This window comes from Enoplosus armatus, chromosome 1 (assembly GCF_043641665.1).
Source record: "Enoplosus armatus isolate fEnoArm2 chromosome 1, fEnoArm2.hap1, whole genome shotgun sequence".
NCBI lineage: Eukaryota > Metazoa > Chordata > Actinopteri > Centrarchiformes > Enoplosidae > Enoplosus > Enoplosus armatus.
In genome coordinates this window covers 24294242-24307514 of record NC_092180.1, presented here as the reverse complement: position 1 = coordinate 24307514, position 13273 = coordinate 24294242, and the positions used below count along the sequence as shown (strand labels likewise).

The window sequence follows — 13273 nt, the reverse complement described above, 5'->3', positions numbered from 1 at the left end:
GAAACCGTGGTGATGAGAAGTAGATCTGTGTTTGTGGAGAAATGCCTCTGCCAGGGCTCAGCATGAGTGTGAAAAATGAAGACACGCAAACTGTCAGTGAGAAGAGGGTAGAGCTGGGGTAAAGAGGTGAAGGCATACAGACACATAAATACTTACCCCCAGGCATACTAGCACACACACACAGCAACACAGCTGTACCCGACCTGTCATCAGATCCTGTCAGCCGATTGGTTCTGATCAATTGGGGTATTTTTTTTTTTTTGTTAAAGCGACCACATTGGTGGGCGATTGTTATGCAGCACATCAGCTCAGTGATGACATCATTCTGTCTGAGACGGGGCTGCTATATTTAGCGTGCAGTGGCTGCCGCTTCACCAGCATCCATACAGGAACTGGCACAGACAGAGACTCTGGGAGTGTGGCGGAGGGTCAGATTGAGCTAGCACCAGATAGCATGACTTGCAGTTTGTTAACAGAAGGAACATGAACACGCCCCTGTATTGTTGAGGTGCACAGTAAAGCATTACACAGCCAATAAAACAGAAATCCTAAACATTAGTCTATACGCAAATAAGGTAAAATAATTAATATGTTGAGTATGCTGTTGTCATAAGAATCACAATTTGTCTCTCCATGACTGATTTTAGTTTTACCACAAAGCTTGGATGTTTGCGTACAGTTGACAAATGACATATTCTGCATTCACAGAACAACAGGATCATTCCAATTTAGTTGTGTTTCAAGCTACCTGACAAATGTTCAGTCTAATATTCTCTTGCCTTTAACCTTTTATGTTTGGTACAAAGGAAAATGTCTGGGTTGCTTTGGCTTGCTAGATGTTGAGCTTTCTTCTTTATCAGTCAGTCGCTTACCTTGTCTCGAAGGCATTTTGTGCTGGACAGGTACTGTGTCGCTTAATGTTGGGAAGACAACCAATTCCTGTCATATTGCCCTTTTAGCTTTATCAGTTATTATGCGCAATTATGCTCTTTTTGGTGTCTGATAATGAAGAGAGCTGAGGAAGGAGAGCGGAATGTACAAAACAAAGCAGATCTGAACAGTCAAGGATGAATCCGTATAGAGGATCATAGTGTGCTGTGTGTCTTTTTTGCTTAAAAGACACTACTTGCCTACCTATCTTTCTATCTGCTGCAAATGTTTCCTTTGTCGTGGTTATTTGTTTGAGTGTCCTTTATTATGGGCCTCACTCCTTATTTTATATGCTTTCAAAATGTGCACAGCCACTGATCTACACTAGACAACCTGGAAAATAGTTTGCATAAATCTCATTCATATTTGCTCGCTATGTTTTGCTAAATAAATGACCAAGTTAAATATATTAAATAATAGTGGGCAGTCCAGATGTAGTAAAGGTCAGCAGGATGTCTGCAGATGGGAAAGGTGAGAGTGGTTGCTGTAACCAAAGAGTGTAGTGGGGTGAGACTGAAATACACAATGAAAAGTGAGATTGTCACTCATTGTGTGCTACAGTAGCTTGTTGTGGCTCACATATAATAAATAATGAAACCACCTATACTGTCTACTAAATTTTCACTGAAGATCCACAGGGAAAATTCTTTAATTATATTAATTCCATAGATTGGTCAAACAATGTAGCACAGCAACACTTACGAACAGACAAAGGTTCTCTCTCGCATGGCTGCTGATGTAGCATATTGTACTATGGTGAGCAGGAATGGATGAAACAAGGATGAGCAACTGTGTGCTATATTTATATGGTTGTGAGTATTTTCTAAATGATGACACTCTGTGCTGCTGTGTTGTGCTGTTCTCTGCAGAGGAGCTAGCATAGCCTAAAATGCTAAAGGCTAATGTCTCATTTCAATGGAGACTGGAAACAGCTCTGGAGGAGGCTGCGAGGTGGTGGCTGCAATATGGGCGGACGCTGACACAGCTCATTCAGATTGCTGCTGGGAGTGTCCTCTTTGCTTCCAGCATGTGCAACACTGGCCGCTCTCACACACACACACACACACGCACACACACACGCACGCACGCATGCACACACGCACACACACACACACACACACACACACACAGCATATACTTTGACACTACTGAACATGATATCCTCCCACACTGCCGTCTGATAAGCTTAAGTCATTGTGGTTGTGACATTGGCCATGGTCCTGTGTATCCTCCTTAGCTCGCCAGCTGGCCAGCTGCTGCTCCTCACCCCACCCCCTCACTAAATTCTGCATTGATTTTTGATGCTGAGCCTGCCTGATGAAGAAACAACCCCCATCCCAGTTAGTTTCCACTGAATTTACCCTAGTTATTGTCCTTGCGTGACGAGGTACAGCAGCTAGCTGCTCAGAGTGCAACTGGATGTGTTCTGGTGGTGAGCATTTCGAGCTAGCCTCCTGCAGCAGGGGATCTCTGCATTAGCGCAGCACACACACTCTGCTCTCTCTCCCCTCCCCCTTTCTTTCTCATGCTCTCTCTCTCTCTCTCTCTCTCTTTCTCTCTCTCTCTCTCCTGCCCCTCCTCTCCATGTGCAGACAAGGCAGCATGCTGTATGTGTGTGCGTGTGTGTGTGATTGTGTGCGAGTGTGTGTGCATGCGCAGGGTGGATAGGGATGCTGAATGCTGGAGCAGAGAGCTGCAAGGTGACTGAGGGAATGGAGAGGGATACAGAGCTCTGACGACAGTGACGATGCAGTGCCCTCTTCCCGAGCTGCTCCTTCTCCTCTTCACATCCCTCCATCTCTCTCTCTTCCCTCTCCCTCTTTCTCTTTCTAGACTGAGGTGGATCGCCTGCCCTGCTTGCAGCGCCTCTTTCTCAGCTGCAACAACATCACCAGGTAAGAGCTTGCACCGCTTAACTCCCTCCTCCCCGCAGGGCAGGGACAGGGATAGTGGCCGAACAGCTCCACGTCCACTCCCTTGGCTCTTGGCAGGGCCTGGCCCACAAGCTGCAGGCAGAATACACACAAACATGCACACATGCACACACACAGGGTTGCTGTGGTGGGCAGTTTCTGTAACCTAGAAAACATCAACCTGGATGTGTTCTTTATTGTTAGTAATTACCGTGCTGTTACCTAATATAAAGGGTGTGCCAATACTTTAAAGTTATTCAGACAACAGAGAGGCAGGCTGAGAGAAGGTAGCTCACTTCCACGGAAAATTTAATGACAGATTTGAAGGTTGAGTGAGCGCTATTGCTAGGTGAGGGTGTGTAGGATGAATGAGAGTTGTGTTTTGTTAGTTTCATAAGTGCAAATGTCAACTTGCTTTACACACCTTTTCCAGAATCTGTAGTCATAGAGTTAACTTGTTAAAGCAGCGTAGCCTTATCGCTGAATGAGGCTGCTTTAACACTGCTTCGTTTTTGCCTGGAGGAGGGGCCTGCATATGAGATTCAGGGTGGGACAGTGTTCATCATCCTCCTTGACCACAGTCACCTAGTGCTATGATAGATCTGACCTGACGTCTCAAGCCAGACCCGCTGTTCTGGTGTCTGTATGATTCTGTATCTGATACATACTGTTACAGAGAGAATCATGACAAAGAAATAGGCAACAAATAACCAGTTTGTATTCTTAAACTCCTTATGTCGTTATAGAGTGACACTGAATTATTATATTATGTGTGGTTATTCCACTAGTTGCCATAATATGCACGTGTATATTTTTTTTATCCCTCATATTCTTATTACTATTATGACTTTCGGTAGAGGCATTTTAATTAAAACTACTCCTTTTGAATGGTTGCTCACCAAGGCAGTGTATAAACATGGTGTGTGTACCTTTTTTGAAACTGTTCAATGCTGATAGGAGAACAGTCGTGCTCTGTTGCTAGGTAGAGGGACAGAACATACTCGTCTACATGGTGCAGTCAGATTGCCCAGTGGAGGATGTTGAAGTAGAATGAATCCCCCATGAATGTTTGCAATTATTATTTCACATCATAGTATTGTATTTTTTACTTTACCTGCCTGAATTAAGTTAGACGCCTTTATGAATCCAGAGCAAGGCAGACCTAACAATGAGAAGTCTGTAAAGAGAAAGGTGGAAGAATCATAGTGCTAGATGGATTTGGAAAGTACACAATTTTCAACCACACCCCACAGCACACAACTATTTTTGACATTCACTTCCAGTTAGACCTTTGATAGCATCCGGGGACAGGTGCTTGTGGACTTTTCATTACTGCGACTATTATTGATCGGTTTTATCATAGTAACAATACCCAAGAGGGCATTGGTCACAGTGATTATGAATGCAACAATTATGCAAAATGCAATCGAGCACCATTGGGATCTCTCAAGTAGTCTCTCACATAATCACTGTGAAAAATGCCCTCTTCAGTTATTGCTCGAATGTAAGTGTCTCTATTATAAGTTATCATATGCAATGATACTAGAAAAATACTCTCAAATTTCTCAAATTAGTGCCATTTCCCGACTACCCTTAATGAAATGTGAATTATGAAATTTTGCTTTGCATTTGTTAGACAGTTCATCAGAAGTTATTATCTGACCCTCTATTACATCCAAAGAAACCTCTGGCTAGGACCAGGCACAGTGCAGTGTAGTAGATTCATAAGTAGCTCCAAGCAAATGATTCATCAAGGTTATTATCACAAATTGGCAATAATAGAATATCCACTGCATAACATGGCATGACTGTGTTTTTTTCATGTCTCCCTTTGCCACAGGGTGATATCAGCGGTGTAGTGGATCTTTCTCTTGTCATTGCCCCCTGAGTAACATCAGTGCCTGCTAAATTACCAGTTTTTCCTGTCTTGTTTTAACTTGGCTCCATTCTGTCAACACAGGCCTAGATTAAAGCGTTCAAGACCCAAAACATAGCTGGGGGAAGTTGTCTTGTTTGACTTACCCGGTGGATGACTCAGGTTTCCCAAAACTTAGTTCGGTCATCATGCCTGTTTATCACTGTGAAGCATTCAGTGTGCCTTGTATTTGTATTGAAAACATTTGTGGGTGCGTGTAGCTTTAACTCTTGATCTAATTTCAAATGTTTTTTCTTTTCGTTTGTGTCTAGTTTTGATCAGCTAGCCTGCCTTGGAAAGTCACGCTTCCTTTCTGAGCTCACCCTGGATGGGAATCCTGTAGCCCTGGAGACATGGTACAAGCAGGCCGTCCTGCGCTGTGTGCTTCATCTGAGACAGCTGGACATGAAGCGCATCACAGTAAGGCTGCACTGTTTAACTGTGTCTGTTTACATGAGCAAAAACTGGCCACTGGCCAAATGCTGCTAATTATAGCTGTAGCTGTTAGGTTTGTTTTAAATTTAGTTTATTGTCCCTTCAGATATTTTTTCTGTATTTCTACACATTTAGGACAGCGAATCACATGACCAGAACGAGAGATCACATATTGCCATTATCAAACATGTCAAACAGCAAAGAAGATGACTCATGTAGAGTTATGACAAAATTAAAGCTATAAAACCCTCACAGCTCATGACTGTAGTTTGTATTTACAAAAGCCCTGCGTTACATGTCATATTTTGATCAGACATTCATGTTCAGCTAATGGCTCAAACCTTTATGTCACTGTCTGAGCATATGTTCCTGACGGCACTGTACATGTTGATTCTTGAAACTTGATTTCACAGTTCATAACAAACTTAGGATGAGCTCACATAGGCAGTCTCCTATTCACTGTCAATGGGGCATCTCCAGGCTCCTGTACATCGTGACGATACTATACTCGTTAGTCTTTGTTCTTTGATATTGGTGCAGCATTCATCATGTTATCGGTTGCGTATTAGGAAAAAATGCAACAATGACCAAACTATAAGCTAAGCATTTACAATACACATCATTTATATCCAGTCTAACAAAACAATGATTATTCTTGAACATAAATATGAAGTCATTGTATTTATATAGCATGCCAGCAAAGTGCTACAGTGAAATATCAGCATGCTTTTAGAGGCTGTCAAGCAGGGAGCATCCAGGTCTGAGCTTGTACTTTAAAGGAATCTGTAAGTACCACACACCTTGCCCTCAAAACATACTGCTGGTACTTAGGGAAAAAAAACCTTGCAACTCCAATTTCAACAATTCCCCTGTTTTACTTGAATTTCAAGGTACATGTGGTCCTTAACGTATGTGGCAAGTTTCATGATCTCCTGGGCCGATTAAACCCCTCCAACAAACTACTATCTGTAGCTGTCAGTCTTGAAAACAGTGATGGTGTTTCATTTCCAGACAGTTTACTGTTGGGAGATGCAAAGTTTTGATTTGACAGCCACAATGTCAGCCTAGGACTGGAGTTTCCTTCTTTTTTTAAATGGTGTCATGATATAGCTGGGAGCAAACTTCGTAGTAGCCTGTGAAGATCTAGATTTTCCCCTCCAACTGATTTGGAAAAACTTGTCCCCAGTGCACTATGCTGTCAGTAAAAGTGAGATCAGATTATCTGATATAAAATCTATGCCTGACTGCTGGCAGATTGGCCATTATTCTTGAATGAAATCAGAGTTAATACTGCAAATGAGGAGAAACCATACTACTATTCTACTTTGGGCTAAATTAACAAATGCTGCCTCTTCTTGCTGTTTCCTGTGGGGATCTATGTGCCAGAACTGTATAAAGTAAGTTCAAACAAGATGCATGCAGTAGACTGGAGCTGTCTCTGACTGAATATATTTTCAGTTGGCTTACAGTCATTACATTTTATTGACTAATAAAACAGATAACCCACTCCACATTATCATATTTACCTGCAATGCATTTAATTTGACAAATAGAGCATCTTTCTATTATGTTTGTGGGAATATATATACTTTTCCAAAATAGCTTTAATAGGTTTAAAATGTTGTAATGTCATTATTAAACTGGAAATATTGTAGTTGACTGAAACCTCAACAGTCGAATAATCAACTTAATGTACTATGTGGAAGCTGCCAAAACAAAGCCATTGTTATTGTTGAAAAATAGCACCCTTTGCAATCAATAAGGTATTGATCAATTTCACAGAGTAGCAAATACACATTAGAAGCTGTTCATTTCACAAACTTAGTTTAAAGTAGTGACATACAGGCATCATGGAGGCACATCTTAATCTGCCTCCACTATCTGACATCAGTGCCTTGACTCTGGTGAGGCTAGCATTTTGCCTCCATTGATCAGACTGAATCGTCTCTGCTAGCTCGTCACAGACAGCCGAAATATCCCCCAGCTCGCAGCCGGCACACTCAGATTGTGTTGGCAGCATTGCATTCTGGGAGTTTTGGCTTTCCCCAACAGCTGGGGATCAGTTGATCCGAGACTGAAAATCAGACAGATAATCCTGTGATGCAGCCGGCTGGTGTGAGAATCTCTCCCGTCCTCCACAGTGGTCCAGTTGTGCTGTAGAGAACAGTCTTCCTGGCGGCGTCTTTTGTGGTTCCCCTCTCTCTTGAATAATTCAGAACTCATGAATGGAGCGACACTCTGATTGCACAAGCTATCTTTTTCAGGACGAGGATCGGCGCATGGCTGGTGTACAGGCTCGAAAAGAGGAGGAGAAGAAGAGGGAGGGTCACAAGCAGACCATTCATAAGGTACCACCCTGATCTGACACTCTGTGGTTGTCTTTGTCTGCTTAGATTTAGCTTTTAAATATGTAGCAAATACACGTGACAGCCTCCATCTCAGAGAGCAGATTAACAAGTGTCCTCTGAACCAACTTGAGCCCTTTTTCATACTGTATATACTGTAGTTTGAATCCAATGCGTTTTACAGTATTAGCACCAGGCCATTATAATTATGGCATCCAGGTTAAAGTAAGGGTTAAGCGTGTATTTGGACAATAACAAACCTCTTAATTATTTTTCTTTTTGATCAGCTTGCCAATCAGAACATATGTGATGAGAAAGCTCTACAATATTTAATTAATTAATTACTTAATTTAGTTAATGCTCAGGATTTGTTGCTAGATTTCCCCAACTTTTTACCCCCTTCAAGATTCAAAGATTCAAGATTCAAAAAGCTTTATTCTCTATCACATAATGATAGAAATTTGTTAAGTTAGGGGCGCACAAACAACATAAAAACATACACCCACGAAAGACTCACATCAAACTGCATTAAAACACAGACAATTCCATAAATATATGAGAATAAGAGCAAGTGTGCAAAGCTGCATTAAAAACCCAAGTAGTGACAGTCTATTTGACCTTGTTTAAAATGGATATTGCCGAGGGACATTCTTATGTGTTTTCTAACATTTTTTTAACTTTTTGGATGCTGAAATGGACTTTCAACTTTTCAAACACATCCACATTAATACTACACAACATAAGTGGCCTTTGGGAACATTGTTAACGTATGGGGAGGGATACACTGTCCACAGAGGTACTGTATCTATAAATGGGTCTGTAAATTACACTTTTATTTCTTTAAATGGTCTAAGATGTTCTGTCTTGCACAGGCATCTGTTTTGCAGCAAATGCATTTGTGTGTGTGTGTGTGTGTGTGTGTGTGTGTGTGTGTGTGTGTGTGAAACTATGTATTGATGTGCTCCTGCTGTGTCTGCGCTGCAGTGGTTACTCTTGCTGAGAGATGGCCTCTGTGCAGCACACATTGTCTCCCAGTAACCTAACTCCTGCTAATCCCCGGTGTTGAGAAAATGTTATATTGAATGCCGCAGCCAAGAGTTCGTAAGGGGTGAAGGATTCACCATGAATTGGTACTGACTCACCCCTGCATCGGGGAGTGGCACATTCCATAACTGAGCATATCGAAACTACAGCTTGGCCAGGACAGAACAATTGAAAGACAGCAGAAGAGCAGAAATCGTCTCTCTTGCAGGGTAGGGATGGCACTTTTACCGCTGTGAGAGCCAACCACACTTAAATCACAATGCTGCAGTAACAGAGGCAAATACATTGCACCAACACATGCATATACAATTTCAGATCAAACTTGTGAAGTGTGATATCGGCCAGTAAGCAGTTTTTATGCTCTCTTCAACAACATATCGATCTCAGAGACAAGCAGGGCAGGAGGTATAAGTTTGCCTGTGATTATGTCAAGACAGACAGAGAGGTTCCATTAGCTTAGTATATGCCCTGTGTGTTCTGCTCAAGAGAATTGTCACTTGAAACCTTCTCTGTCCTCTGTTTGTGTGTGTGTGTGTGTGTGTGTGTGTTGCATTCATCAAGGAGAAGCGGCGTCTGGCGATCCGTAATGCAGCGCAGCAGTGGGAGGGCGTCAGGGCCTGCCTGGAGCTGCCACCAACAAATGGTGCTAAGGAAGAAGTCAGTCCAGAGAACAGCCCCGCCCACAGCCCCGCCCAGACCAATGGCCTCACACAGGAGCCTTCTCCAGATGAACCCAGGTACACACCACATCAGCAGAAGATTAAGCCACTTAAGTCACATTTCTAGAACTAAAAGAGTCACTGGCTCGTGAGAAAGTGAATTGCGGTTCCAGTAGTGGTGTGGTTTAGGTCTGCATAATTTATACACCTTGGCTCAGTTATAGAAAAGCACTGTCCATCTAGGCACTTATAGGGCTCAGCTAACTTAACTGAACTTTACTGGTCCACTACTGGCTTTTTTATAGGCAAAGGATTGCAATATCTCTCTGTCAGTCGGTTGGTCCATCACGTTGGGCCAGACTAATCTTTCAACAACTATTGGATGGATTGCCATGAAGCTTTGTACAGACATCCATGCCCCCCTCAGGATAAATTGTAATTACTTTTATGATCCAAAATATCTGCAAAAATTCACATTCCCATCAGCCTCACTTTACTTGGTGTTAGTGCTAATCAGCATTCAGCTGTTAGCATTTTGCTAACTAAATACAGCCTTATAGAGCAGCTAGCGTGGCTGTAGACTCTTAGTTTGGTATTAGACATACGATATATTCACGTCAAGAATGAGAATCGTGAATTTTATTGAATTTTGTTCATGTTCATTTTTCAAGCCACTGTTCAATTAAGTGTTCATTTAGTTAGGCATTGTCAGATGTAATTTGTTCAGTAATGTTCAGTTAGTAAGACAGGGTTTTAGGGTCCCATGATAAAGTAAATGTTTGAGATTTCTTCCTGAGACGAAAACAATTGTTGAGGACAATATTGTTGAGTAAATATTTGTAACCGACATTTAGCAAATCCGTTGACAGTTACATCTACCGTCTACAGTAAGTCAACATTGGAGTCTAATTATTTACATTTGGTTTGGCTACACGTAATGTAGCTCAGATGGGAGCCTGAAAACACGAGGAGTTAATGCATCTTGGTTTGGATTCCAGCTTGTTTGATTGGATATACAGTACTCATGAGTCTCCTCTCCTGACAGTTGGAGGGGAAATCTGGTTTGTGGCCTTGGTTGGTACTGATGTTGGGCATGAAATATCTGTTGAAGACGAGCACTTTTCAGATAAGATTGTAACCCTTGTGATTTAGCTGATTTAAAAAATTTGGGTTTTAACACCCCTCTAATCTGAGAGGGTTCAAAAGAGAATAGTTTGATCTGATGCTGAGTTTTTTTGTTTTTTATTTTTATCAGACGGGTAAGCCCAGGTTCAGGACCAGAGCGACCATCAGGAGGAACGGAAAGCAGACTCCGCACCAACAGCCGTCCAAACAGCCCGCGAGATCCCAAGTAAGACAAAAATGCACCCACCCTGGGCTCGTCAATGTCAAAACATAGTCTTTGGTCAATAGATTAGTAAAGTTGAGTTCTGTTGGACTCCATGATGATTTAGAGACTGGCTTATGTATAGTAAAATTGAATAAAGGATCAGTTCACACAAATTGCAAAAAAACACAACTTCCCTCGTGGCATCTAGCCACGCAGATAGTTCTGGTTTTATTTGCCAAGATTTTGAGATATCTGCCGCTGTGACACCTCTATTGTATCAGTAGAATGGAATTTCGCTTCAGGCAAAGTTACATGAAGTAACATTGAAAAAGGGTGTACAGACAGACAGACACTCACAGATACACACAAATAACACAGACCACTGAAGAAAGCTAACTTTGTCGTTCATGAGAGAGGGTTGCGAGTTGTGTTTCGAAACATATAGTTACAGATTTGATCCCAGCAACAGCTGGTGCATCAAACCCATCTTGAAATATTCTTGAGCAACAGAGGGACCCCCTTTACTTACTCCAGGGGCGTGGGTCCTGGCTGCTCCTGAACTCTCTGGTAAAGTCAGTACATGCATGTCTAAGATGTCTGGAGACAGTTTCCTTTTTCCACTGTTTGTAACGATGTTGGAAGTGCCCTAAATCAACAATCTGTGCTGAGTCCAATGTGAGCGTAGGGCTCTAATATACTCTCCTACACATTGTGATCCAGGTCTGGATGAGTTATGAGGGGGAGGGCTGAGATGAAAGTGGGGGCTGTGTCAAGGACTATTATTACATGTTTCAAAGACGGCTTTTCCTTCCTGCACCAGGATATGAAAATGGCCCCGAAGCACAATACCTCAATGGCAATGGCTTTCCTTTACAAGGTCTATTATAACTTCAGTCATGTGGCTTAACAGGTTATGGTGACGAACAGGACTCACGCGATTCAATCTACCACGCTCCTATGAGTTGGGAGTTGTATTACTTTGGCTTGTATTGAATGACAAAATAATAAGGGCCTTTACAAACCCTGGCACCACCAGTACCTTGAAGGAGAAGCAAGATCTGTGACTAAAAGGTCAAAGGGTAAAATCCTCAAAATGCCTGGGTATATGTTCAGTAGGTGGGAAATTGTTTCGTTCAACAGTGTGTGGGTTTATTGAAGGATTATAATGCCTACACAGTGTAGCCCAGATGACCTCGGATAGCTGTACTAGATGCTGAAGAAAATGACACCATCCTCCCCAATGTAGAGCACGAGGGGGCAGATGATGGATGAACTGTTTTTTAGGCCTGTGAATCAACACTAGTGCATGACATCACACATCAAGTCTTTGGGGGTGTGAATTCCCAGGAAACACCAACAGTAAGGGGAGGTTTATTCTTTTGTACCCTGAAGAGACAGTATGTGGTTTGTTACAGCCATAATCCTGTTCCTCCAGAATCTCAACAGATTCTTGGTTTCCCATTTTGGTCAGGGGCTGGGCCTGGCACATCCACACATCTGGACCTGCTCTGTGGCAGCCTGAGGAGCGGGGCAACCTCTTGGTGCATTTGTGTGTATGTTTCTTCCTGAGTAACAAGCCTTCTATTTCTTCAACTCCAAGCCCGATACTGAGAACTATCATCTCAGTTAGAGACAATTTAAGAGTAAAACTGATTGATTAAGTTTAGAAAAGTCAGAACAATGTATATGATTATTCTCAAGTTTTGAAAAATCTAGAAACGGAGAAAAGGGGGTTCAGTTCAGTTCAATTTGTAAGAATTCTGCATACGAACTGCATATAAACTGCCAATTGCATTTGACACACAGTGATCTGTTGATATGTAATCTTTCATTTAGGATTTCTAAAAACAAAATTTTAGTCTCCGCAATTGCTAAATGTGCCATGTTTGCATTGTTATTGTTGTAATATTTGTGTTCAATCACTATGGTGAAGAAAAGATGTAGTTAAATGTGATGAAGAATAGGGAAAAAGATGATGTCATCTGGTTGGCATTAGCAGCCCCAGTTTGGTGACAAATTAGAGGTTTAAGTGAATGTTGACAGCACATTTAGCATGATACTGTCAGTGTGTTCCTACAATAAGTTATCAACCTGAAATCCAAAACCGCCACATACTGTAGAAACACACTTTACATTAACAGTCTGCAGCACTCAGCACCCAGTAAGCCTAACATCTGCACTGCACCAGTAACTGCCACTTGAACCATTTGTTTTCACTTTTCAAGAGAGTGAAATGATGAAATGCTCTTTTAAAATGACAGCTCAGAGAGCAATGTTTCATATGCGTCACTACCACACAGTATTTAGGCGATTGGAGACATGTTTATGCTACAAGCCATGTCTTTGGGGAGATTAAGTTGTTGAGAGATGACAGATGTCCTCCTGTAGGATTAAGTGAGATAGCCCTAATTGAATTAGATTCAGAGTCTAATAGGCCAGAGCAGGATCCATGTAATTGTGACAGATTCTTCGTTCGGTCCTCACTGCCTTGTTCACCTCACCTCTCAATTAGTTGCTTGGTTCATGTCACAAGAGGATCCCTGGCCACCTGGCAGCCTCTCAGCTGTGATTATGGGGGAACGATATGTGACGCAGTGCAGAGTGCATTGATGGCACACTTCCAGGTGCACACAAGTTACTCTCATTCTTTACGTGACTTATCTTCATGTTACGCTCCGTCTCCTGCACCGCTCTCCAACTCC

General features: G+C 42.1%; 1 protein-coding gene across 1 annotated transcript in view; it reads left to right on the top strand.

Annotated features, from left to right (window-relative positions):
- The window catches only part of LOC139285840 (leucine-rich repeat-containing protein 49), a 31589-nt gene that overhangs the window by 8898 nt on the left and 9418 nt on the right, over positions 1 to 13273 (top strand). The window contains exons 9-13 of the mRNA XM_070906509.1: positions 2764 to 2825; positions 5031 to 5178; positions 7458 to 7541; positions 9144 to 9319; positions 10497 to 10592. Of these exons, the coding sequence (XP_070762610.1) occupies positions 2764 to 2825; positions 5031 to 5178; positions 7458 to 7541; positions 9144 to 9319; positions 10497 to 10592 (566 nt within the window). The remainder of the gene's footprint in view (positions 1 to 2763; positions 2826 to 5030; positions 5179 to 7457; positions 7542 to 9143; positions 9320 to 10496; positions 10593 to 13273) is intronic.